This window comes from Suncus etruscus, chromosome 5 (genome assembly GCF_024139225.1).
Source record: "Suncus etruscus isolate mSunEtr1 chromosome 5, mSunEtr1.pri.cur, whole genome shotgun sequence".
Lineage (NCBI taxonomy): Eukaryota > Metazoa > Chordata > Mammalia > Eulipotyphla > Soricidae > Suncus > Suncus etruscus.
In genome coordinates, this window is record NC_064852.1 from 71003519 (window position 1) to 71027963 (window position 24445).

The 24445-nt window shown below is 49.2% G+C and overlaps 1 protein-coding gene across 6 annotated transcripts in view; it reads right to left on the reverse strand.

Annotated features, from left to right (window-relative positions):
- Positions 1 to 22098, reverse strand: part of BIN1 (bridging integrator 1) — a 56518-nt gene extending 34420 nt beyond the window's left edge. For all 6 annotated transcript variants that reach the window (XM_049773119.1, XM_049773118.1, XM_049773115.1 and 3 more), the window contains exon 1: positions 21856 to 22098. In XM_049773119.1, coding sequence (XP_049629076.1) covers positions 21856 to 21939 — 84 coding nt within the window. In that variant the 5' untranslated portion in view covers positions 21940 to 22098. The remainder of the gene's footprint in view (positions 1 to 21855) is intronic.
- Between the last annotated feature and the right edge of the window lie 2347 nt (positions 22099 to 24445).

Here is a 24445-nt window from a genome sequence, read left to right on the forward strand (position 1 = left end):
GGAGCACTAGTAGTGTGGGTAAGGCATTGCCTTGTGCAGGGCCATTATTGGTTCTATCCCCAGCAGATTATATGGCCCCTGAGCACTGCTTAAAGTGCTCTGTCCTAAGCACAGAGTAGGAGTAATGCCTAAGTACCACCAAGGTGTGGCACCAAAAAAAAAAAAGTCAATCATGCAGGAACTGATTCCTGGGTCCCTTGTTTCAATCTTCAGACCCAGCCCTGAGCTACATATCCTTACCCACAATGTAGAGTTAAGAAAAGCAAGGCCATGGTGGTAAAGAATTGACCCCAGTATTCGGATGGCTGGTGGGGACTGTGAGCTAGTGTTGTATAGATCTCTGTGGCTGGAGAGCTGAACTGACCCCAGCAGATATCCTCTGGGCCCATGGTCCAGTGATGCCACCCTTGGACTACTCCAGTCAGTGACTGAATGGGACCAATTTGCAGAGACAGTAGGCAGCTATAACACATGATTGAGATGGAAACAAACCCTAGAAGCACACAAAGCCTGCATAAGCAGACAGAGGTATTAAGAACTGGGATAGCCTGAGGACTGAAACAGGTCTCTAGATTCCTGATTCTTTCCCAGGTTACTTACTCCAAGGGTATAGTCAGGGCTGCTTAACTTCTCATCTCTCTCTCTCTAGGGCCCAGCTCAACATTGTGGTGTCAGATGAACTCTGCCCTACAGCATCTGACCCCGAAGAGTGTAGCTTGCTTAACTGCTTCAAGTTAAGTGTAGCACTAGGCAATGAATTTCAGGAAGGTATATTAGGAAATGTTTAGAAAGATAAGAAATTATTTGAAAAGGAGCTACTGCCGCAAGCCCCAGGTTCAAAACTGAAGACTTCTAAAACTCTCTCTAAAGGCCAGAACTCAGAGGAGACAATACAACAGAAAAAAGGCCCTAGGTAGGAAGCTTGACACAATGGCAGGGAAGTGTCAGAGCAGAAAGTGACCAGTATGACAATATTTGGAAATGATCATTCTAGACAAGAACTGGATATAAAAGAGGATAAAGTAATATGAATGATACCCTCTTCAGTAACCATATTGCAAACCACATTGTCTAAAAGGAAAGAAAAAGAAGAGAGAGTAAAAAAAAAATGCCTGTCAAGAGAAAGGCCCAGGGAAGAGGACAGAGGGAAGGGCAGGAGGAAAATTGGGTAGTGGACTATATGCAGTGGTTAAAGGTAGTGTGTATATTGTATGACTGAAAATCATGAACAACTTGTAACTGTGTATCTCATGGTGATTCAATTAAAGAATTTATTTATTAAAAATAGTAAAATAGGGGCCAGAGCAATAGCACAGCAGTAGGGTGTTTGCCTTGCACATGGCTGACCCAGGATGGTCCTGGGTTCGATTCCCGGCATCCCATATGGTCCCCTGAACCAGGAGCAATTTTTGGGCACAGAACCAGGAGTAACCCCTGGGTGTCACTGGGTGTGGCCCCAAAACCAAAATAATAATAATAATAATAATAATAAAATAAACAAAAGCCTGATAAGACTCTGAGCAAACACTTCAAAGGCCTTGTCCTTGAAAACCTCTGGCAAGAAAGCTTCTGTTCAGATCACTCTAAAATAGGCAGCTTTGAAAAGCCCCTATACACCTAGCAAAGCAATTTGGGCCACTTCATTCTGGTGCCAACCACTGTTCTAGGTGTGCAAATTTTTTTTTAAAGAAGGTGTTTGTTCTCTTTTTTCTCAATGATCCCACATTCTATCTTGTCTGCATTTTTTTCTTTCACCAAAAGTTTCTACTTCCCTGCCCCTCTTCTGAAATTATTTTCTTCTAGACAGACAAAGAACCTAGGAATGGGATGGAGGTTGGGAACTGACTTCACTTTTTTCTCTGACAAGCACAACTTCAGCAGCTCAATATGAGACCCATAACTCCAAAATAATCCAGATGGTAGGTAAAGAACAGCAATCATGCTGCACACATTAGATGACCTGCTCAGTTTGATACCTACCTTAGTGAAAGCAGCAGGAAGTGCCACTCAATGCAGGAGGCTCACACACTTTCCCAGACCTGATATCCATGGGCACCAGGAGGGGAAGCAGGCAGGAGGAAGCTAGTTCTCCCTCTTGCAGCTCTTTTCTTCCACTAGGGGTTCCCCTCAGCAGCTCACTGACCACAATAGAAACAAGGAGAGAGTGGCCAGGCCTCGCAGGGTTCCAGATGAACCTGGTGCCTGGGCCTTGAACTACTCATACCCACCCTATGGGTCCAAAAGTGAGAAAAGTTGCTCAATCTTCTGCCTGGAGACTGAATCCATTGACATGGAAAGTCAGTCTAGACCCAGGACAGGGAGGCTCTGGTCAAAGAACCTCCTTAGCCACCTACCTGCAGCACAGGATTACCTAGAGTTTGCTCTGCCTTACAACTCCTCAGAGGCTCAGATGACTTTTTACGAAAGATAAATGTTGAAAAGCTGGACTTGGGTGAGTGCCAGAAACAGCAGGAGATAAGAATGCTCCCTGCTGCTCTGGCCCTCACCAGCTTCCCCTGAAAACTCAGCAAGTGTCAAGGTGGCAAGTGGGGTTCCTAGTCCAGGAAGAGCCCAGCCTGCTACAAGAAGAGAGGGAACATCCCAACTCCAATTCCTTCCCTTAATTCCATGTGACCACAGAGCTATCCCCAAAAAAGAGTGTGTTCAAGGAAACTCAGACTCTGTCCTGGTTTCTAGGGACTCTTACTTCATCCAGTTGCTGAAGGTAGGCGTGACTGGGAATAGAGCATCTGTGATCCTGCCTTCAGGACACTGGGTGAGGGGATGCTTAAAGCCTGGCTTAAGGTCCACTGAAGAACCTTTGCCTCTGGATTTTATCTTTCAGCCACACAGTCATCCTAGCCCATTCAAGTACCCTGAGTTGAGCTAAAGGAACAGCCTCTAGCCTTAGCTATAAGCTCTCAAAGGTGGCAATGCAACTCCAGGGACAGAAGTAGTGGGGCTGGAAAAAATTGGCCTAGAGCTACAGACAAGAGTTTACTCCTGGACAACCAACCACTTGACATATAAACTGGACTCATATAACCAGGACATCCTTCAAAGGTGTCTGCTATTGGCTCCACTTTACAAATGGTGAGATTAAAATTCAGAAAGATCACCCAAACCAACCAGGCAAGTGGCAGAGACCAAACCTAAAGGATTCCAAAGCTCAATCTCAACTCTTGGTTCTCAAATGGAGGGTATGCTGATGCTTAAGAATAAGAGGTGATGTTTCTAGGGCTTACTGCAAATAATTTGCTCTCCATCTCACTGTGTTCCAAAGCTTTAACTGGCATGTAGTTTTAAAAAGATTAACACTGACCAACACATATACAGATTGTGCATTTGAATGTAAAATTCGCTGAGATACGTGCAATGAAATACAAAACTAGGGAAATATTTCTAGGTCTCTCCCAGCTAACTAATGCAGGGCTGCCCTCCCTAGGACTCCCATCTTCACCCTCCTGATGCTGGTTGCCCAGATCATACCTTTCTGAGGGTCCGATAAAAACAAATGATTGAGGGAGGCAATTGGCATTTCTTGGGAGGTTGTCTAAAATTAACATCTTTTTTTAGTGATTTTTCTCTTTTCTAACCAAAATACTGGTGAGAGTTTAAAATGACATCTGGTTTTCCTTTTAACATAAAATCTTTGCCCCATCTGTCTCCCCCACAACAATCTTTGAAATGAGCCCAAGGGTTAAAAAAAAAGAAAAAAGTACAGAGAATCTTACAGCCCTTCCTGCAGAGACCCCAGATCCAGGAACTCTAGCCCCTCCTCCTGAGAAGGAGATGGGTAGGTCAGAAATAGTACAATGGTAGGTCACTTGCCTGCATGTAGCTGACCTTGGTTCAACCCCCAGCATCCATATGGTCCCCCAAGTCTGCCTAGAGTGATCCCTGTGTGCGAGCCAGGAATAACCCCTGAGCACTGGCAGGTGTAGCCTCTCCCCCCATCCCACCCCCACACACACAAAAATTGAGAGACTTTGGGCAGTGGTGGGGAAATGTCATCTCCACCATACCCATTTCTCCAAGTGGAAGACTCCAATGAATTCTACAAAAAAGTTTTCTCCCCTCCTTTTAACTCTCCTCACCTACCTAGTACCTAAAATTTCAGCCAGTTCAGCAGATAAGCCTAAACTTGTGGTTGGGGTGGGGTCATTTGATCCCAAAGGAAAATGGAATGTGCTGGGACACACTAGTTAGAAAGGTCAGCGCAGAGTTCACAGGAACAAAGGTGTAAAGGGGCCTCTTGATCAAAAAAAGGCTAACAGGCACTGAGAGGCAGGGTTGATCAGGGATGAGGAAGAAACCTCAAAACAGAACAATCTGGGCCAAAGCAATAGTACAGGGAGTAGGGCTTTTGCTTGCACTCAAGCCAATCCAGGTTCCAACTCTGGCATCTGATATCATCCATTCCCTGTTCCTTCAGCACTACCAGAAGTAATTCCTGAGTGTAGTGCTAGGCGTAACCCCTGAGCATTGCCAGTTGTGACAAAAACCAAAAAAAAAATAACGAACAAAAAAACACAGCAGCTTTTGAAGGTCTTATGGTTATTCCCCATGTCCTGTGACTGGGGATAAAGATCTACAGAACAGGACTGGAAGCTCAAAGCCCAGGGTTCACACCAAGGAAGCAGGAATTTGAAGCCTAACTCATGTGACCCATAAGTTCTGGCCACAAAGTCACACAGGCCAGAAAAAGCAATGCTGGAGCCTCAGGGAGTGCTGGAGGGGGTCCAGGCTTGGTGGTGACAGGCAAGGCGGGGCCCACTTCCCCTCCAAAAGCAGCTCTCATCATCACCAAAATGAAGCATATGCAGGAGCCCCTGTGGGTGGGAGGGCAACTGAGAAAACCAGGACCACCCAAACCAAGCGTCACTTCATCCTTTCACAACACTCACCCTTCCACAACACAAGACCATACCAGTATTTGTAGTCCTCTCACGACCCAGCCCACATATGGGAAAAAGAAACCTTTCTAAGTAGGCCCAAGTCCCCTCGATTTCACTCCTCACAGTCCAGACTTAAGGACCCCTTTACAGCCTTGGGATCTGGCCAAGCTGGGGACTAGGCTTGGGCTCCTCTTGGTGGCTCTCCCAACCAGTGCAGCTCCCTTCTGTATGGCACAAAGAGAGGAAGCAGCCCAAAGAGAGCAAGGGCCCAGTACTATAATGGGCAAACAAGTGAGCAAAAATACAGCAATGATAGGGTGTTTGCCTTGCATTGGGCTGACCCAGGACAGACCTGGTTTGATCCACAGCGTTCCATTTGGTTCTCTGAACCAGGAGTGATTTCTCAGCACATAGCCAGGAGTAACCCCTGAGCATCACCAGGTGTGGCCCAAAAACAGAAAAAAAAAAAAAATACAGCAGTGCACAGAGCAGAAAAGGTGGGAGTGCAACATAGCGGAAAAATCAGGTAAGTGATATCCGTGATGGCCTTCAGGGCAGTTAGAAAAGGGCCAGCTGCCAACCAGAGGACTCAGTCCATGTGAAGGCCTTGAAGTGGGGAGAGCAAAACAATAAGGGGCCAGAAAGGGGAGTAGGGTACCCTGAAGAGCCAGGGCTTCTCATGGAGAGCTCTGCATAATTCATCAATAACTTTACTGAGAAAACACCATCATTAGCCCATTCTGCAGGTGAGAAAATTTTTGAGGCACTGTTTAAACAATCCATATGTTCACAGAGTCAGTCAAAAGTCAGTCCTGAGACACTCTTCCTCCACTGAAATAACTACCTCAACACTGGGCCAGCCTATAAGGACTTGAAAGCCACCCCCCCCCCCCCAAGAACTCGAGTTCTGAGAATACCAAGAGTGGAACAGGCAACCTGTTGTGACACCTTTCAAAGACCACAGAAGTGCAAGGCAGCTGAAATGGAAAGCTTGTCTGGGCTGAGACTAATCAACTATAATGACACAGATCAAAAGACCAATGGCGACAAGAGGTAAATGTGAGGTGGCAAAGAGGAAAGGGCTTGTCATCACCCTGATGCCTGAGAGAGGGACTCTGAGAGTGACTGAGTTTGGAGTTCCCAGAGAGGTCAGAGACAAAGTGGGGGCCAGAAAGCCTGGAGTTACCAGGATAGATTCCATCACTGGGCACCCCATTTTCCAACCTTTGGCCATCAGTGACTCCCAACTTTGGTGACCAACTGGGTCTGAGCTGGGCAACTCAGTGAGAGAAGGGGAGAGAGGAAAAACAGGGTACCCTCTCTGCCTGGAGAGGGGTCAGCAGGGTGGCATGCACAGGTCTGAGCCTGATCAGTGCCCAGAGCCAAGAGTCTCTCTTTAAGGCAACTGAAGGGAGGACTGAATTGGCTGCTAAGAGAGCACAGCAGAGAGGTGGCTGGTTTCCTTCCTGCCTCTGACCTTTCAACCCTGACCAGGTTTCTTCTAGCAAAGCCAAAAAGTTCCCACCTAATCTTAACCCCCATACACAGGGTTGTTAAGACCTCCTTGACTGCTACCCACACACTTACTCCCTGTGACTCTTTGGCCCTGCTCAAAGCACTCCCATTCCTAGCACACAGCACTACTCTTCTTTGCACATGGCACTACTATTCCTTGCACACAGCACTCTCCTTTCTCACAGGCAAGCAAATAACTCCAGCCCCACCTTCTCTCCTGGTTCTTACCCCTAGCTCTGTGAAAACCCCAAAGGCCAGCCCACACACTTCTGGGCTTGGATAAAAGGGCAAAATGACCAAGGTCTCATGGAAACCGAACAGCAGCTGAAATCACTGAGGCATAGCAGCCATCTCTAAGTGCAGCCTCAGGATGGGCCCTAACATTGAACAGGCCACATGGTGTGATCTATATGCAGGGGTTCAGAGAGGGCTCACAACCAGGAACCCAGGGCGCCTGCTGGCCTCTGCAGAGGCCAGGCCCAGCTCCCCCCACCCCCCCACACACACACCACCTGCTCCAAGATGTCAACACAGCCACCCGCCAGAGCCCCACCTGTCTCCTCTACGCAAGTGTGGGTGTTATTCTCAGCACAGACTTCAGCACATTGGCCGGACAACATGGGGCTGGAATCTGCCCCCAGCCCACTCACCTCCTCCTGAGCCCTCATCACCTGCTTCCTGAACTGGCAGGGGAACAGACTGTGCAGAGGAGAAGCAACGCACAGGCCTCACCCACACTCACAGAGCACTGATCCTGAGCTGGCAAGAAAAGAGGGAGAAAATCTGGCCTGTACCCACATGCCTGCCTCTGAGCCAAGCAAAGTTCAGGCCTGTGTGGGGCCTCAGGCAACACAAGTCTTTATCAGGAACCCTCACTGTCCCTGGCTGGTCTTTGAAATCACTTCCTCCAGGCAGCCTTTCCAGACTCACTGAGGAAACCTCAGCCCTTTGCATAATGTCCGTTCCTGAGACACTCGATCTAAACACATAACCTGGTTGTTTCATGCTTTTTGCCAACTGGTATTATATCTATGAAACTGGAAATATTAAATAGCAACTAAAGGGAAGTGTGATTTTTTTCAACATGTTGCTGCCCTTATGTGTGTGTGGGGTGTTGTTATCTTTGTTATTCAAAGGAGTCAATGACTAGAATTAGCTTTAAATAGCTCCCACCCAGTCCTCAATCCTGCCCACGCTAATGCAGAGAGAGGGGCCACCTAAGATATGAAATGAGGGCAGCCCTCACGCCTGTTCATCTAGACTCTCCTCTGGCTGGATGCTATACTCGGGCTTACCTGCCTCATCCCTGATCTGTCTGCTAGTAAGTACCTAGTATCCACAAGGTTTGCACCACAGTTTGCAGATGGACAAGCAAGGTAGACACCGACAAGCTCAGGGCCCTGCATGGAAAGAATCACTCTGGCGCGCATTTTACTCAAGGATGGAAGAGGGACGTGGGTGGTGCTGATGGCCATGCTAGGTAGTAATATCCGAGATGAGGGCTGGGATACGGGGAAGTTGAAGGGGATGGTGCACTACAGAGAATGCAGCAGCTGCCCTCTCTGACCAATGAGGGAGAGGGAATGAGTTCCAGGCTCAGCCTTACTGCTCATCCTGCATTCTGTGACTATAGCGCTAGAGCAGGAAGCTGTGTTTAAAGAAACAGGATAGACATGGGAAGGACTGTGGAGAAACAATCCCTCAGCCACCCATGCTATGGACAGGCTGGAGGACTGCCACTCCTCTGGTAACCAATATATTGGTCACCCATGTAGCCTCCCCAGCATCCTCCTCTACAATAAGAGACCAGAGCTGAGGGCAGGTGAGCACCATAGGCCCTTCCATCAGGATATACCAGGGCTGTTGGCACCTTAGGAGAGTCTGACCCACTTTCCTCCGCTCACATCCAGGCCCCCTCCAAAGGCCTATGTAAGAAGTCAGGCTGAGGTACAACAAGTAGGGTGATTGCCTTGCACGCAACCAACCTGAGTTTGACCATCCACATCCCATATGGTCCTCCAAGCTCACCAGGAGTGAGTCTTGAATGCAGATCCAGGTGTAACCCCAGAATTGCTGAGTGTGACCCAAATCCCTATAAAAAGAAGACCCACAAATGAAAGTGAGCACAGCATACCCTCCATGCCTGCTGGAGAGCCAAGGAGACCTAGTCACCAATCCCTGGAAACTCAAGGAGGTAAGGCCTGAGGGTTCATGCCCAACCCAGCCCAGGGTAGATTTTTTGCCCCTACCACGCCACACTGAGTCCCTTCTTTAAAGATTCCTGCAGCAGGGTGGGGGAGTCAATGGCATGGCAGCAAGGATTAAAGTGGTGGGCAGTGGAGAGGTCCCCCAGCCACCAGACCTTTCTAGCCAATCTCCCTTCTTCCTCTTCACCCACAGCTTCAGACCTCAAGGTCCAACAGCTGGCCTACAAGCCACACAAGACTTAACTCCTCGACTCCAGGTGAGAACAGTGGATATGGCACAGCTGAATACCCCAGAAGAGGGCATGTTTGTAAATCAGCACCCCAAAGTTCAATCTCCTTGGCTGTGACCTGAAGATAACTTTCTCCCATCTAATCCTCACAGATAGGTAAAGCAGTGCTCAGGAGGGATAAGTAATGAACCCAAGGTCAGAGGTGCAGGGCCAAGTGCTGAGCCTGGCCACTCAGCTGACTGCACTATAGGAGATGCCCTGCAAACCTCACACCTCCCGCACTCCACCTCACTGCAGTGTCAACTGTGTGCAGTGTCAGAAACCCCAACTGCACCCAACCAAACTCCAGTTCTATCAGAAGGTTCAGCACCTTTCATGAACTAAATGAGATGCAAAAGTTTGCAGAGCTGAACCCAATCCAAGGATGTCAGAGCTGGGATTCACATCTCCATGACTGTCTCTCACAAGGAATCTTTTGCTGCCTTGCCCAGGAGTGGTACTGCAATGCCCTATCCTGGTCTCTTGAGGTACATAGCAGGCAGTGTGACCCATAGGATGCAGGCTAAAGCTCAAATTCTATCATGTTGATGACCAAGGGTTTCCCACAATGCTGACTCAGCCCCACCCCAGGCTGCAAGGTACCTTTCAGCGATGTCCCCACACCTATAGCACTAGAATCTTGCACCAGAAGGTCCCACCTGTGCCTGGTCCACAAGAACAGGAACAGCACAACCCCCTAAGTCCTCAGAAAGAGCCCAGAGTCTCTTCAGCCATAGTGCCCACCAGCATCACAATCTGATAAAGAAAGTGACACGGCATCTCCAGAGCTGACAATTCTGCTGAGTCCCTGGAGCGCGAGAGCATGCATGTGTAGAGGGGAGACAGAAATAAATAAATTCCTGGATTACTTTGTATTTCAGAAAAACACTATTTGCTTCCTACCCCAGGTTCAAAAAATGCTGCTCTCAGCTTTGATTACAGCAAATTCATTTTCTTCCCCCCTGGCCATCCATTTGCCCTTAAGCCCCAACCCACTTCAAGATCCCATCAACCCTCTTCATGAGAGGTGGGAGCTGTGCATCTGGGCCAACTTCTCCCTCTATCCTCAGGCACCCTGAAGAATGCAGAGCTGAGCCAGTTTTACTTAGATCTAGCCCTCACTTTCTGGGTTCCCTGAATCCTACTCCTGCAGATTCCACAGTTTTCTGATCAGTGAAGTCACTGAGAATTCTGGAGCCACATGCAAAGGGGAAGGAAGAGATTCACCTTCATTAGCATGTCAACTCCAAAAAATAGACAGGGACTGATCACACACACACACACACACACACACACACACACACACACCAGGTGTTCTACCAATAGACACAGCCCACACACTGGTTTTCATTTGAAAACACTTCAGCATGCAGATATTCACATTAATAGTCACTTTCAAGCATACACACCACCCTTTTGCTCCTTGTATTCAAGAAAGGGGCTGACAACCTCAGAAAATGCCACCCTGTAGACAAATCTGATGTTGAGGAGGAAGGAAATCTCTTTTTCCCTTTCTCAGGATCTGAGTGTCCTCCTCTACCATAATGGAACTATAATCCAGTTCTGCCTGCATAAAACAAATAAAAAATGACAAGGATGGAGGTTCTTTAGGCAAAAACAGAACACTGTGTTGGTGCTAAGTTTACCCCAGCCCCAAAACATCTAGACCCAGCAGAACTTGGGAGGTGAGATACCACACAGGCACAGGGCATTCACAAAAGAACTTCCAGATCCCAGAGGTAATTTGAAGCTTAAGTCTCTCACACCTGTGCTCTTCTGCTGCATATCAGCCACCATGCATGAAGAAATAATGCCACTCCTTTACCTGGCTCCCCAGTTCCACATTCCTCATTGGCCCCTCATATCACAGTTCCACCTGGAACAACCATCTGTCATCTTCTCATCCAATGACAAAAAAACTGGACCCCCTGTACCCAAGGAAGGTAACACTACCACCTCCAAATTTTGCTTTCACACACACACACACACACACACACACACACACACACACACACACACACATATACACACACGAACAAAAACTCTGCCTTGTGATTCTTTATCAGGAATCCTGTCAACAGCAAGTGACTTAAAACACATCCTGCTGCTGTTGTTTAAAAGAAGACAGCAGGTCCAATGTGGAGTCACAACTGCTAAAATCAGCAACCCTAGACTTCATTGCAGAGAAGTGGAATAATAAACAGGCCGATCAGGAATTCTCTGAACGCATGGTGAAATCGTCAGCCTGACAGACCCCTGCCTGTCAGCTCCCAAAGGAAAGTGACCTTGTCATGTGCAGGCTTCTTTTCCTTGTGTAACTTCCTTGTCCACATGCCCTCTGCCTATGGAAAGCTTGTGCTTTGTTCAGCAACTTGGCGTGCCTTTCTATCTGCTGGAGTGGATATTCATAAATCATTGAATAAAGTCAATAAGATCTTTAAAATGTAATCAGTTTAGGTCTTTATTAAAAAAAAAATCCACAGTTTTCAGGGACTTCCCTAAGATGTTCCCAGGGAAAGAGCCCAAGTCAGCACTCCAACCCTCAAGGGCCAGATACCACCACATTCACTTCCTTCCGGACCCTGTCTGCCTGTAGTGCAGGGACTCCTAAGGCAACAGGGGGCCAGATGAGACTCAGAGAGGCAGCCCAGAGGCTCAGCATGAAGTCTCCAGGCCTCATCACTCCTCCCTTTCTCCACTGGGTACAGAGAGGTATTGCCTCTCTCCTCCTTCAGTACATTCACCCACATTTTTCTTCATTTTTTTTTCCCTTGGGCCCAAGCGGTGAGTGCCCTCATTTCCGCATCAGCCGCATAGGACCCTAGAAAGCACTATACTGGGCTGAGACCTGCTCTACAGAGCAGACAAGCTGGGAATTCACTGCATGGGTTGGCATGGGAGTCTTGAGGGGTCCATCTCAGTCCAGATTCCACACCCCACCCCACCCACCCCACTGGGTCTATCCCCAGGCGGGTCCAGGCTCGTCTAGAGCCCAGGCATGTTGGCACAGCCCTGGGGAGACGCTGAGCTGAGTAGAAGGTCCAAAGAAAGTAGCAGCAGCTGTTGGAAAAAAGGGCTGGCCTGGCAAAGCCTCCCTAGTCACCCCATCCATCACTTCAAATCCCCTTTGGCCCACAGTCTCAGCAGAGCACCCCAAATCGCAGCCTTGCATGGAAATCTCAACTTCTCACCAGCCAGCGCTGCCCTCTATGCCTCCAGTCACATTAAAGGAGGGAACAGACTTCACTGAGAAGTCCATTCCTAAAGCCAGAGCGCCCCCTTCCTGCCCTGGAGACCCTCTACAGCTCTGCCGCAGTAAGGGGGAGAACTGCAAGAGCCAGAGCTCTCTGGGGGTATTGGTCCACCCATGGGTCCGGAGCCATCAAGGTCTCCAAGTTTGTAGCTCTCTCCTCTTATCAGCCCTGAGACAGAGAAATGAGGATGCCCATAAAGAGGAAGCACAGAGGCCTTTCCAGTCAAGATTGGGGGGGAAAGGTCCCCCAGAAGCCTTCATGTGGCAGCTCTTTCCCAGGCTCCCTTGTGTTTTCTTGGGCATCATTAGATGCTAAGTAGACCCAGGACAAAGTCTCTTTAGCAGGGAGCCCAGAATTCACCCCTCACCTTTAGTTTCCTTATTGTCCTCAGAAAGCCAGAGAGACTGTATAGCAAGATAGTAGTACAAGGTGCAAGAGACAGTACAGAGGGAAGATTTTTGTTTCATATGTGGCCAACGGATTTGATCCCCAGAACCGCACAGCATCCTCCAACCCCTACCAGTAGTAATCCCTATGTGCAGAGCCAGAAGTAAACCCTAAACTTTGGGTGTGGAAAAATAAAAAAAGGCAAGATGTGGAGTCCCTGGAGACGGGGAGACCTCACAGGGTCCCAGCCCCACTCTTAGCCCAGCTGTTCAGGGCAAGCAGCCTCTTCTCCTCCTCCACTGTACTCTGGACAGTCCACAGCAGACAGGCCAAACAAAAAAGGGCAGCAATGGTTCAAAATGTTCACTGTGAACTCTGGGCATTCAGAATGAGAGGTAGAGATATCTAGACCAGAGCACCAGCAGGAGTGCTCCTACAGAGGCACTTTGGGGGCTCCAGGATGAAAAGAAGAAGGAGAAAAGGAAGCAGAAGTTCTTGCCTCCACCTGATCCCAAGCGGCTGCACCAGCCACCCCCTCACATCCCTAGGCCACTCTACCAGGCAGTGCAGTGCTGCAGCAGCTAGGCTGGGCGCATTGCAGACACACAGGGCTCTAGCTCGCTAGGATGCTGCAGTGGGGACTGGCTATTGCCCCAGTCAGGCCACAGCATGGTGGCATGAATGCCCAATTTTAAGGGCAGCAAGGACATTGCTCAGAGCCTTGAGACCACTGTCTGCACCTGAAAGCTACAATTCTCACCTTTTGCTTACAGCAAGGCTTCAATCCCACTCCATCTGCTGTGACATTGGGATTTGAGCCAGTGATAAGCTGAATGAAAGGCCCAAAAGCAGAGGGAGGAAGGGGTGCAGCAAAGAGACCTTGCTCGGGAAAGGATCCAAGGGTGACAGCACCCAGACCTCAGCAGTGAGGCCACTTCAAAAACCTCTATCATCTAAGAGCATCCTCGGTGGGAAGAGGATGCCTCCAAAGGGTCCAAACAAACCCCAATTGGCATCTGGACAGATTTGAGAGCTAAAACACTGCACACTGAAGCTTAGTCCTGAGCCATTTCACCGTGTAGTCAAGTACCAAGTGTCCAGAATGCCCAGAAAAGTCTGTGCCCTGTACCACCACAACGGCCCAGTCTCATGTCTTATTCAACAGTGAGCCAAGCTGCCCAGAACAACAAATCCCAAACCTTTAAATTCCACACTAGGAAAAGTCGTGTGTGTGTGTGTGTGTGTGTGTGTGTGTGTGTGTGTGTGTGTGTGTTCAGAACATGAACATTCTCTTCTAAGCTTCTTAGAACACTAAAAAACAACTAGTATAACAATCATTTCATATGACACAATTTTGCAACAACATAAAAATAGGCAGATATTATCTCACTATAAAGGGTATTTACTTACCTTAAATAAACTGAACACAGCTTCCCTATTTGGAATCACACAGGTTTCTCTGTCTCTCATTCTTCTTTCATTTGCTTCCTGCCTTCTGCACCATCCCCCAGTCTAGCTAGCCCAGCCTACCTCTCCTCCACCATTTGTAATGTGCCAAATGACCCCTGGCATCAGAGCCTTGGGAGCCTCGCTGGAGATGTGCCCACATTTATACATCTCAGGGCCTCCCTCCCTCCGACACCACCCTCCCATGGTCTGTCCGCTACCGGAGAAGTGTGACCTACACAGCTTAGGGGCCAGTCATACTGCAGCTCTGAGTCTCAGCTTTCCTACCTGCTGAATGGAAATCATAATAAACACACATAGTTGCAGTGAGAAGAATGTTTACTATGTGCCAGTACTGGGCAAGTAAGCAATAAACCAAAACTATTTTGGGGGGGTTCTAAGCCAGGGTTTCAAACATGCATAGCCCATCCCCCACCTCTACCATTACAATCAGATCAAGTTAATCCTTGGCAAAGATGTCCTCTAGAATAGAAAAAAACTTTGTCCTCTCAAGTCCAACGGGGTCCCTGTGAGCTTTTGGCATGGGACCCCTTTCCAGGTGCAGCCCGCAATGGTTGGACTTCTTGGGCGGGGTTGCCTCTTCAGGAAATCTCTAGAAGAGTCAGTACCAGAGATCTGTCCAGGGGATCTCCTTTCCATCTGAACCGAACTGTGTTCCATAGGGCACAAGCCTCTGAATTCAAGTGCAGAAACTGAGGCTTGAGGCAACCAAGGCGATTTGCCCAAGAGTAGTTAGTTACACATGAAGAAGAATTCAAACCCTCAGTTGTCTTTACCACACTGGGTTTGCTGGCTGATGTGAAAAAACATACTAACTAGTCTCTCCAACCAAACTCTCCCTAAAAGGGGACATTTTTATAGCCCTCTTCCTTTCCCTTAGTGGCCCTTCCCAACACCCTCTGGGACAACCAGCCAAGCTGCACCTCTGCTCAGGCCTTCCCCCTTCTCAGAACCCCACTGAGTGGCTTAAGCATTAGTGTCCTTTTCTTTGCAGTTTAATCCCAAAAGGAGACTTGCTAAAGAGGCAGCTTGAGAAAAACAGCATACCCAGCATTCCAACAGAGCCCGCCCCTAAACACCTTCTCACCTTGAGCCCTCTCTGTCCAATCCCTTGTGCTCAGAAAATCCTATAGAATAAATGAATACTACCTTCTCTTCCACAGCCCCAACCCCAGCCCTAGATCAGGGCACAGCACAGGGTGCAGAAGGGCAAGCCTATCAGTGGAGTCCCACCAAGAAAGGCAAAAGGCAGCCTCACCTATTGCACCAGTGAATATCTGCCTTCCTAAAGTTACCCAGCACAGCCTGCTGCTTTTCATTCTATCTCCCTGCCTTATCAGCTTCCCCCAGGTGCAGGCTAGCATTGGCTCCATCCATCCTTGCTCCCCTGTTTCTAGAACAGAGGTCAGCTCTTAGTGAAGTCTTGGAATTCATTTATAAATAAAAGAATAAATAATCAATCTCTACCATCACTTTCCTAAACAGCAAAATAAGGTCCGAAGTGAGTAGGAGGACATGCAGGGCACAGAGTTTGTATGTAAGATAGTCAGGATGCACACTAAAACTATACAATATCTGAATGTGAGGGGCTCCACACCAGACTGCCCCTACATACATGACAAACAATGCACACCGAAGTGCACATATACATGTACACACTCCCCCCCCCCAGGTCTGGGACACCCAAAATCTGATCAGAAATGGACAGGGGAGGGAAGGAGGATACAATCTTGACTCATCTGTCCCCTCAGTATTGGCAATAAATGCGCACTTACTACTGTGTGCTGGGAGCTAGACTGAGGCTTCATGATCTATTATAAAAATCTGAAAAATTATTATTACCCCCATTTACACATGAACAAATAGGGCTCAGGAAGGCCCTACAATTTTCCCAGTTAGTCAGGAGGCCAGCATGGTCCCCCACAAAGTCCACACACCTCTCATGCACCATTACAGACAATTAAAGTACTACAGAGCTGGGCTCTCTGGGATAGAGCCCAAGGATTATAGTTCTCAGTAAAGAGAACAATGAGTCAAGGCCTGCCTTGGAGTAAGGCAAGAGGGAGGGACAGAAGTCTGCTATTTGGTTGTTCAAGTCACAGAGGTGATAAAGTCCAAGCTGGGCCAAGATGACATGTCCATCAGTCGAGTCCATGATTCAACTCCAACGTCAAAGAAAACAATAACCAAAGTAAACAAATGGAACGTTTTAACTTCAACAAGTTAAAATAGTTTTATAGAGAGAGAAAGAATTTCAGGCTACAGTAAAAAGACACCCTACTCAATGGGAGACAATAGTTGGACATCCTTTATAAGATAAAGGGTTAATTTCCAAGATATAGAAAAGGTCCACAAAACTCAGTAACAATAAAACAAATGTCCTCACCAAAAATTAGGAAGCAGAGATGAACAAACTCTTGCCCAAAGAAGAAAAATGAACTATAATATTATCAGAAAAATGCAAATCAAAAGGACCAAGAGATCTCATCTCACACTATTGAGAAAAGCCTACAGCAAGAAAAAAATTAGAAAGAACCAGTGTTGGAGGGAATGTGGTACTTAAGAAACCCTCTCTTGGGCCCGGAGAGATAGCACAGCGGTGTTTGCCTTGCAAGCAGCCGATCCAGGACCTAAGGTGGTTGGTTCGAATCCCGGTGTCCCATATGGTCCCCCGTGCCTGCCAGAAGCTGGTTCTGAGCAGACAGCCAGGAGTAACTCCTGAGCACTGCCGGGTGTGGCCCAAAAAAAAAAAAGAAACCCTCTCTTGTTGGTGGTGGAACTGTCCTCTAGTTCAACCTCATTGAAAGGATTATGAGGACTTTTCCAAAAATGTAATAGAACTCACGAATGATACAATGATTCCACTGCTTAGCTATCGAACCCCACCAAAGACAAAATCATTAAATCAAAAAGATATATGCACACCTATGTTCATTGTGGCCCTTAGTACAATAGCCAGGATAGAAGCTATCTAAAAGCACAACAACAGATGAATGGATACATCGGTAGTCTGTTTGCATAATGGAATTCTACATGGCTAAAATAAAAGATGAAATCTCACAGTTCTCTCCAACTTGGATGAAACTAGAGGGCATAATGTTATATGACAGAAATCAGAGGAAGGATAAATATCAGGTGGTCTAACTTCTCTAGTAGAGAGAGAGAGATAAATCAAGGTAATAGGCAGCACTGAATGATCACAAACTTTTGGCCTTGGATTACAAAACTCAGATCATCAAGCAGGGGAGGGAAAGAGGAAAGAAGAGACAGTATCAACGTGACATAAGGAGTCTATTAATAAATGTTAATACTATTCTAACTATGTTACCTAAACAATAATTACTTTTAAAAAACTGTTAAAGATTTCCTGGCCAAGAACAAGAGGAAAAGGGGAAGGGGCGGAAGAGACGACCCTGATGTTGTTTGTGAAGAAAAAATAAAGAAAAGTCAAAATCTCTGAGAATACATGAACATGGATTTCCCTGGCATTGAAAACTAAATAAATCTAGTCTAAAACTGCCTTCTAGCCATCTGCCCTAACTGCTGATGCAGTCCATCCTTTTCAGGTGAACTGCCAGCTCTCAATCTGTATCAATCCTCATCAGACCCCAGTTCCCCAAATTACCTCCAGCCCCATGCAACCTAAAACCTCATCCTTTCCCCTCAGCAGGCCTTGGGAAATAGCATTTTTCTTTCTTTCTGTGCACTTCACCAGGAACTCACAGCAGTCCCCAGCCCAATCCAAGCTCACTGAGCCCGGAGATGTCTAAAGCCCATGCCTTTCCCTGACCTTGCCCATATTTCCTTCTTTCTTCTTCTTTTTCTGTTTTTGTTTTTGAGTCATACCTGGTGGTGCTCAGGGATCATTCCTACTCCTAGCAGGCTCAGAAGACTACATGGGGTGTTAGGAAACTAGGTTGGCTGCATGCAAGACAAAAGCCTTCCCCCTCTATACTATCTTTCTGGCCTCATCATCCACATTTCTTAGCCAGAAATCCACCATATAAGTGCTTTACCAATGAAAAGTACCCCCTCCCCTCAGCAGCCGCACTAAATTCATCAGGTGAGCTGAACCACCCACTGGAGTAGGTGAACTGGAGTTCAGGGAGAAGTTCAACGGAAACTGGAGAGGCACAAAAAACGCTGGTTCAAATTCATCAGAAAAAGAGAGAAAATGGGGAGTCACTGACACAGGCAAGGAACACACTGGAACAGAGAAGAGAGCAGACAGGAGAAGTCTGCAGAAACTCCAGAATAGAAATAGACAAGACCATGCTGAGAAAAAAGAGCTACAAAGGCTGAGAAGAACAGCATGTGACTAAGGATACGTAGAGGGAAGGTGGGAAGAGACTCAGGTCTCAGGTTCACCTGCTGACATGGGTGAGTTATCAGCTCCCTGGTATAGTGGGGGTGACCCAAGGGCCCTTTTGAGAACATAGTTTACTAGCCAAGGTCTGTTTTCTACTGAGGGGCTAACAGTGGCTACTTCATTGGAAAAGCCATGACTACCCAGATAAACAGCTGTTGCCGCTGCCATGTGCCAGGGTTCTGGAAACAACTGTCAGTGCCACTTCCCTTCAAGGAGCATCTGCTCCTACCATCCAGCACTGTACTGCCAGCCCAAGCCCTGGTCCATCCCTACTCAGGACCATACTGGAGACAGTCAGCACATGCTCTCACCCCTGCCTAAGCCAGGCTAGGCGTCCATTGAGCAGGCTCCACCAGTACTGCTAGTCAGTGGGTCTCCTCAGCCAGCAGGCCAGATTCCACCCCCGCCCCAGCTGTCCCTTTGCCCCAACTTTCCATCCCCCAAGGAGCCCAGCCTGCCAACTTCTAATTCTCTGTCATCCGATCCTGGCTCCACCCAAAATTCTCTGCTGAGCCACCCTTCTAAGGCCCAAAAATGGGCACAGTCATTTATAGAGGGTCCTAAGAGCCAAATGCAATGGGAAGGTGACCTCATAGCACCCCCAGGTCTGAACTTCAGGCATGCAATTTGCACCCCAGGTTCTAGGAATGTGGCAGGGCACTAGAAGACCAACATAAAAAGTGCCTAGCTGGCAGACGCTAGTGATTCCTCCATTGTATAGTTATGCCTTCTTTGGGTCTATATAGCAAGTGCCTCAGCCAGTCCAGAATAGGCATAGAATATACAACTGGGAGGGAAGTGAGTGGAGCTCAAGGCACTACTTGCAGGTTTGCATCAGGTCTCTGCAATCAAGCTCCCAATGGTCAGTTGTTCATAATGGCCGCTTGTCACCTGTATTGGCCACATGAATGCCGCACAGGTCTGCCCTCCTTTGGGGAACAACAAGCAGTAGTGGAGGCAGGCAGCAAGGTGGACAGTAAAGCAAAACTGCAGCACAGAGAAGAGGGGCACAGAGAAAACTGCTTCATTCCCTTGACTACCAGTTCTTGATGGATGTTGGTACTAAGAGAAAATGGAAGTGGGGAAATTGGGGAAACTAGAGAAGAAGAGAAAAGGCAGTGGGAGGCCTTCGTTGGGGGTCTTACTAGGCCTCCACAAGCCCCTGCGTGTTTGGTCAGGGAACAATTTTGAAGGGCACAGACGAGTTGAAGTTGCCCCGTTATGCACTGACTTGACCCAGCCAGAGTGGATGTGGAAACAGGGGTACCCTTAAGACCTCTGACAATATACACAGGACCCGAACTCCACTAGAACATGCTGAAGGGCAGGCAAACTGCGACCCCCTCAGCCATAGCAGTGTACAGGAGCTAGCTGATATGGGCTGACGCTCACAACTAAGCCCACGAGGAGAGAGTGGAAGGCTACTTTCAGAGACTCATTCAGTCAGGTCTGGCCTCACTGCAGAAGGTCTTTTAACACAGGGTCCTGTGACTAAGAGCAGTGGCAGCAAGTCCAGGTCAAGGCTGGGACAGGGCCGGACCAATCCACACCAGGCTCCCTAGCTCACCAGTTGTGGACCAACTGCCCCCAAGAACAAACAGGGTCTGAAGAGGGAGGAATGGTAACTGAGTGGGTCAGAGATGACACAGTTACTTCCAGATAGGAGACAGGCCCATGCCTGAATATACTGAAATTACCGAAGGTTACTGCTGCAGAGGCCAACCAGCCAGGGCTAAGGGAGCAAAGCAAAAGCCAAGAGAGAAAGGGAAGTAGGACCTCCATGGAAGGAGGAGAGAGGAAAGGGAACTGATAGCCCTGAACCCTCGCTTCCATTCATCTTCCTCCCCTTCAGGAGCAGAAAACAGGCTTAGGCCCAGCTCTGAGCAGAGCTGGCGGTTCCAGGCACCCCATGGATTACCCAGTCACGGGAGAGGGAGGGAGGAGGAAACACGGTCAGCGGCATCTGCCCCCCACCCGCATTTTGACAAAGGCAGTGCTATCCGTGGGTCTAATCCTCCGACCTGGAGTTGGGGGCAGGGGGCGGGTGAGGCAGAAGGCTGCTAAACCAGGTCATCTCGGGCGGCTGGGCGGACTCGCTCCCCCCCCCCAAAATAAAAACACACCCACCAGCCTCCCTGGGTCAAGGATGAGTGCCCGAACTCCCAGGAAGGCTCAGGGGAAGCTCCAAATGCCCCCCTCCCACATCACGTGGCTTCATCCTTGGGGAGCCCGCAGGTCTCAGCTGCAAAAGTCATTGTTTATAAACAGCCACAAGCCTGCTGGGGGTTGGGGGGAGACCTGCGGGTCCCCGATCCACCCCACCCATCGGAGGTCGGGGCCGCAGATTGGGGTAGGGGTTAGGTAGGGGCTCGGAGCCAGCCGGGGCCGGCGCACAGATTCTGCAATCTCAGATTTCAGAATCAGAGTCGGCGGGGGAAGTGGCGTCAGCAGCTGGCGCGATCCAATTCAATAAACCTTAAAGGTGGCTCGGGCTAGAAAGCAGAGTGGGCGCGGAACCCAGTTTCCTGCACGCCCCCCCCCCCAATTCAGCATTTAAATGTCCAGCAATGCCCCCACCCAGGGTGCCACGCGGAGCCGGGATTCTATCCGGCCCACGCCTGGGGGGCAGAGGCTCTCCGATCCGAGGTCGGGTTTCCTCCACGCCTCCAGCAGCTGGGCGCCCCTCCTTACCGCTAGCTCCGCGTCCCGACCCCCCCAAGATTTCGCAGCCCAAGCGCCACCCCCTCCCCGATCGCCGGAAAAGCGGAGACCCAGCTGGGGAGAGAGAGAGAGAGAGAAAGAGAGAGGGCACCTCCCCGGAGGGCGCACAGTCCCTCCGCACCCAAGGAAGGGCCTGGCCGGAGCTCGCAGCCCATAGCGGGCACCCCTCGGGAACGAAAACCCGACCCCTTCTTTCGCCCGCGGGGAAAGCAGAAGAGGCGGGTGGGGAGTAGGGAACCACGGACGCCCGAACACGGAGGCCTTGGAGCGCGCCCGCGCCCGGGATTCCCGGAGCTGAGCGGCCCCGGGGGACGAGGCTCCGGCTTCTTTCCCTGCAGCGCCCGCTCGGCCTGCGTCGTCCCGGGGAGCCCGCGGGGCTGGCCGGCCACTTCTCCCGATCCCCCGGCCCTCGGCCTCCAAGGTGAGCCGGGGTTAGCCGGGACCCCGCGCCTGCAGACGCGCCCCAGGCTGGGGCCGCCACTTCTCCGCAGAACGGGCCAAGAAGGTGCGGAGCGGCCGGAGACGGAGGGCTCCAAGTGGGGAGGGGGATGAAGGACAGCTACTCCCACCACTCCTGACCCCCGGCGACAGAGCCAGGAAAGGGCTGCTCCGGAGGGCGCAGCCAAGGAACTCTCCAAAGCAGCGGGTGTCCGGAAGATGACAGCGCCCGACCCCGGTTGGGGTCCCCTCCCCACACCCGGGGATGAAGAGTCAGTCCGAGGGGGATGGGGACAGGTGGCCCGGCCGGGGCGGCGGCGGCTGGCTCACCTTCTCCTGGGCGCGAGTGAGCTTCTTCTGCACGTTGCTGGCGATCTTGCCCGCCGTCACCCCCTTGCTGCCCATCTCGGCCATCGCGGCTCAGACTTCGCCCGGCGGCGGGCGCGGATCTCCCAGACCCCCGGTCCCCGGCCCCCGGCTCCAGCTCCACGCCGCGCACTAGACAGCCCGGCCCGACTGGCGGAGGCGGAGCGTGCGCCCGGCGAGCGAGCGAGCGAGCAAGCGACGTGGGGACCGAGGGAGGGCCTGGCCGCGGGCGGGGGAGTGAGGAGGGGCTGGGCCTTGGGGCCTTGGGGCGGCGGTCAGCGCCCCCCGCCCGCCCCTAAGGACCAGACTCTGCCTTTTAAAGGGGCCACCCCCGGGCGCCCGGATCGCCCGCGGGCGCCGAGGAGCGTTGCGCGCAGGTGCCCAGGGCACTGCGGGCGAGCGGGACTCCCCGGACGCTCCAGTGACACCGCCCCGGGGAGGGACTCAAGGCGGCGATCCCTTGGCTGGCGAGCGGGCAAGCCGGCTCTTCTCCCTGGCCGTGGTTTCCCGCAGCCTGGTAAGCTGGCCAGAAAAAGACACGGGTGCTGTCAAAAAATAAATAAATGAATAAAGTGCAGCGGCCATAGCGGTGCGCCCCCGGAATCAGGGAACCCCACTGGACTCTGGACCCCCTCTAGTTGAATGAACTAACTGGTAGCATCATCTGATCTGATCACCTCCGGGCCATCTCTCTGCCCCCGCTGCTTTTCGGGTGCCCAAGGTGCGCTGGGTTTTCCATTTTGTTGATGATGATAATGATGATCACGACAACCTAACATTTCTGAGCGCTTATATGAAGCTTGGCGAAGCGACCTCTGGACATGATCTCTCACTCTCTCCACAAAGGCCTGCTCAGATAGGTGCTGTCTGTCCCCAAGTTCACTAATGAGGTACTAAGAGTACCAGGGATCAGACCCCTGCCTACATCTTGGGCCAGAAAGATGCTGTATGATAATTAGGCAAAGGAAAATAAGGTTATTGCTAACTACCTTGTAAACAGAACAATGACATTTATGCTGAATGAATATGTATTGAGTCTTCGGGTTGCCCACCCCCCCTCCACCTGCCCTCACTAAAGACATAGCTGGAAATTGTCCCTGTCTGGGTTTGTGTGAATGGAGAGGGGAACCCTGGGAATGAGTTTCTAAGGCCTAGAGGTGCCCTGCAGGGGCAGAGTCACTGGGAAAATCCAGGAGAGGTCACATGTAGATCATACACCAAACTCCCCAAGCAGATGGAGAAACAAATCCAGGAATCAATACAGCCAGTTCTCATCCCTGGGTCTTGAAGACACTATGAATGTGTTTTTTCTGGTTATTTCTGTAGTTGCCCAGCACCTATGGACAAGAATCTTAATCAGCCCTCAGACCTGGCCTATTATTCCTATATTGCAGAGAGATTGAAGACAGGTCACAAGAGATAGCTATATGATCCAGAGGTAGACTTTAACTGATACAAACTATCTCTCCGAAAAAGCACCAAGCACTAATGGCTATTACTTGGTCAAAAATCATCCTAAACTTTTACATAGTCCTTGGATTACAAAAAGCAAAGCCAAAGTAGCACTCTGTGAAAATGAGTTTCCTACTAAAGCTAGACTTGCTTTCCCCTCCTGTGTCTGTCCTGGTTTAATATTTGACCATGATCTAACCATTCTCTTAAGAGTTTTCTTCCAACTTTTCCAAAGAAAAAGAGGATTACTCACCTGCCATATCTTGTTACAAACAACCACCAGAAAGCAGTGGGAAGTCTGCTACACTACAATATACTTGACACAAAATTGGAGAAAACTTTCATAGTTATCTGTAGGACAGGATCAGTCAGCTGATACACTATGATTAGGGGATCATCTGAATGATTTGAATGATTAGGGGATCATTTGAAATAACCATTATAGAGATTTTTGTAGCAACATGAAATCATTCAGGCATTATTATGAATAAAAAGAAGATAGGAAATTGTGCAATCCTTGCAACACATTAAAATTAATGCAAAGGTTGGGGACCAAAGTATCGCATGGGGCAGTATATGTGCTGAGGTAAGAGCAGTATAACTGGGTTTTGCCCTTAGTTTTTTAGATAGTTCATAATATACTGTATTACCTTCATAACTAAAAACATACACAGTTCTATCATTAATGTAGATAGTTCTTGTCTGACCTGTAGATAGACCTTTACAAACACAAAAGCCTTGAAAGATATATTAAAAATGTTAAATGCTAATTTGATGATGGTCAAATTTAGAATTCTTTTGACTTAAAGTATCATCAGCACACACTGTAAAATTATAGAAATGCTCCAAAAATGTTAGTGTGAGTTCGAATATCAGAAATATAAGAGGCTTTTGTTTCTTTGTGATTTTCTACAGTCCTTTGATTTACAATATAAAAAATACAATAATTTCCATTTTAAGACTTGACATGCGATAAAAATGTAATAAAAATCTTCATGAAAATAATATAGAACACATAGTTAGTTTTAAAAAAAAAAACTAAGGTCCATAAAGGCCACTAACCCAAATGCCATTTCAACACTGCAGATTTAAATTATCAATA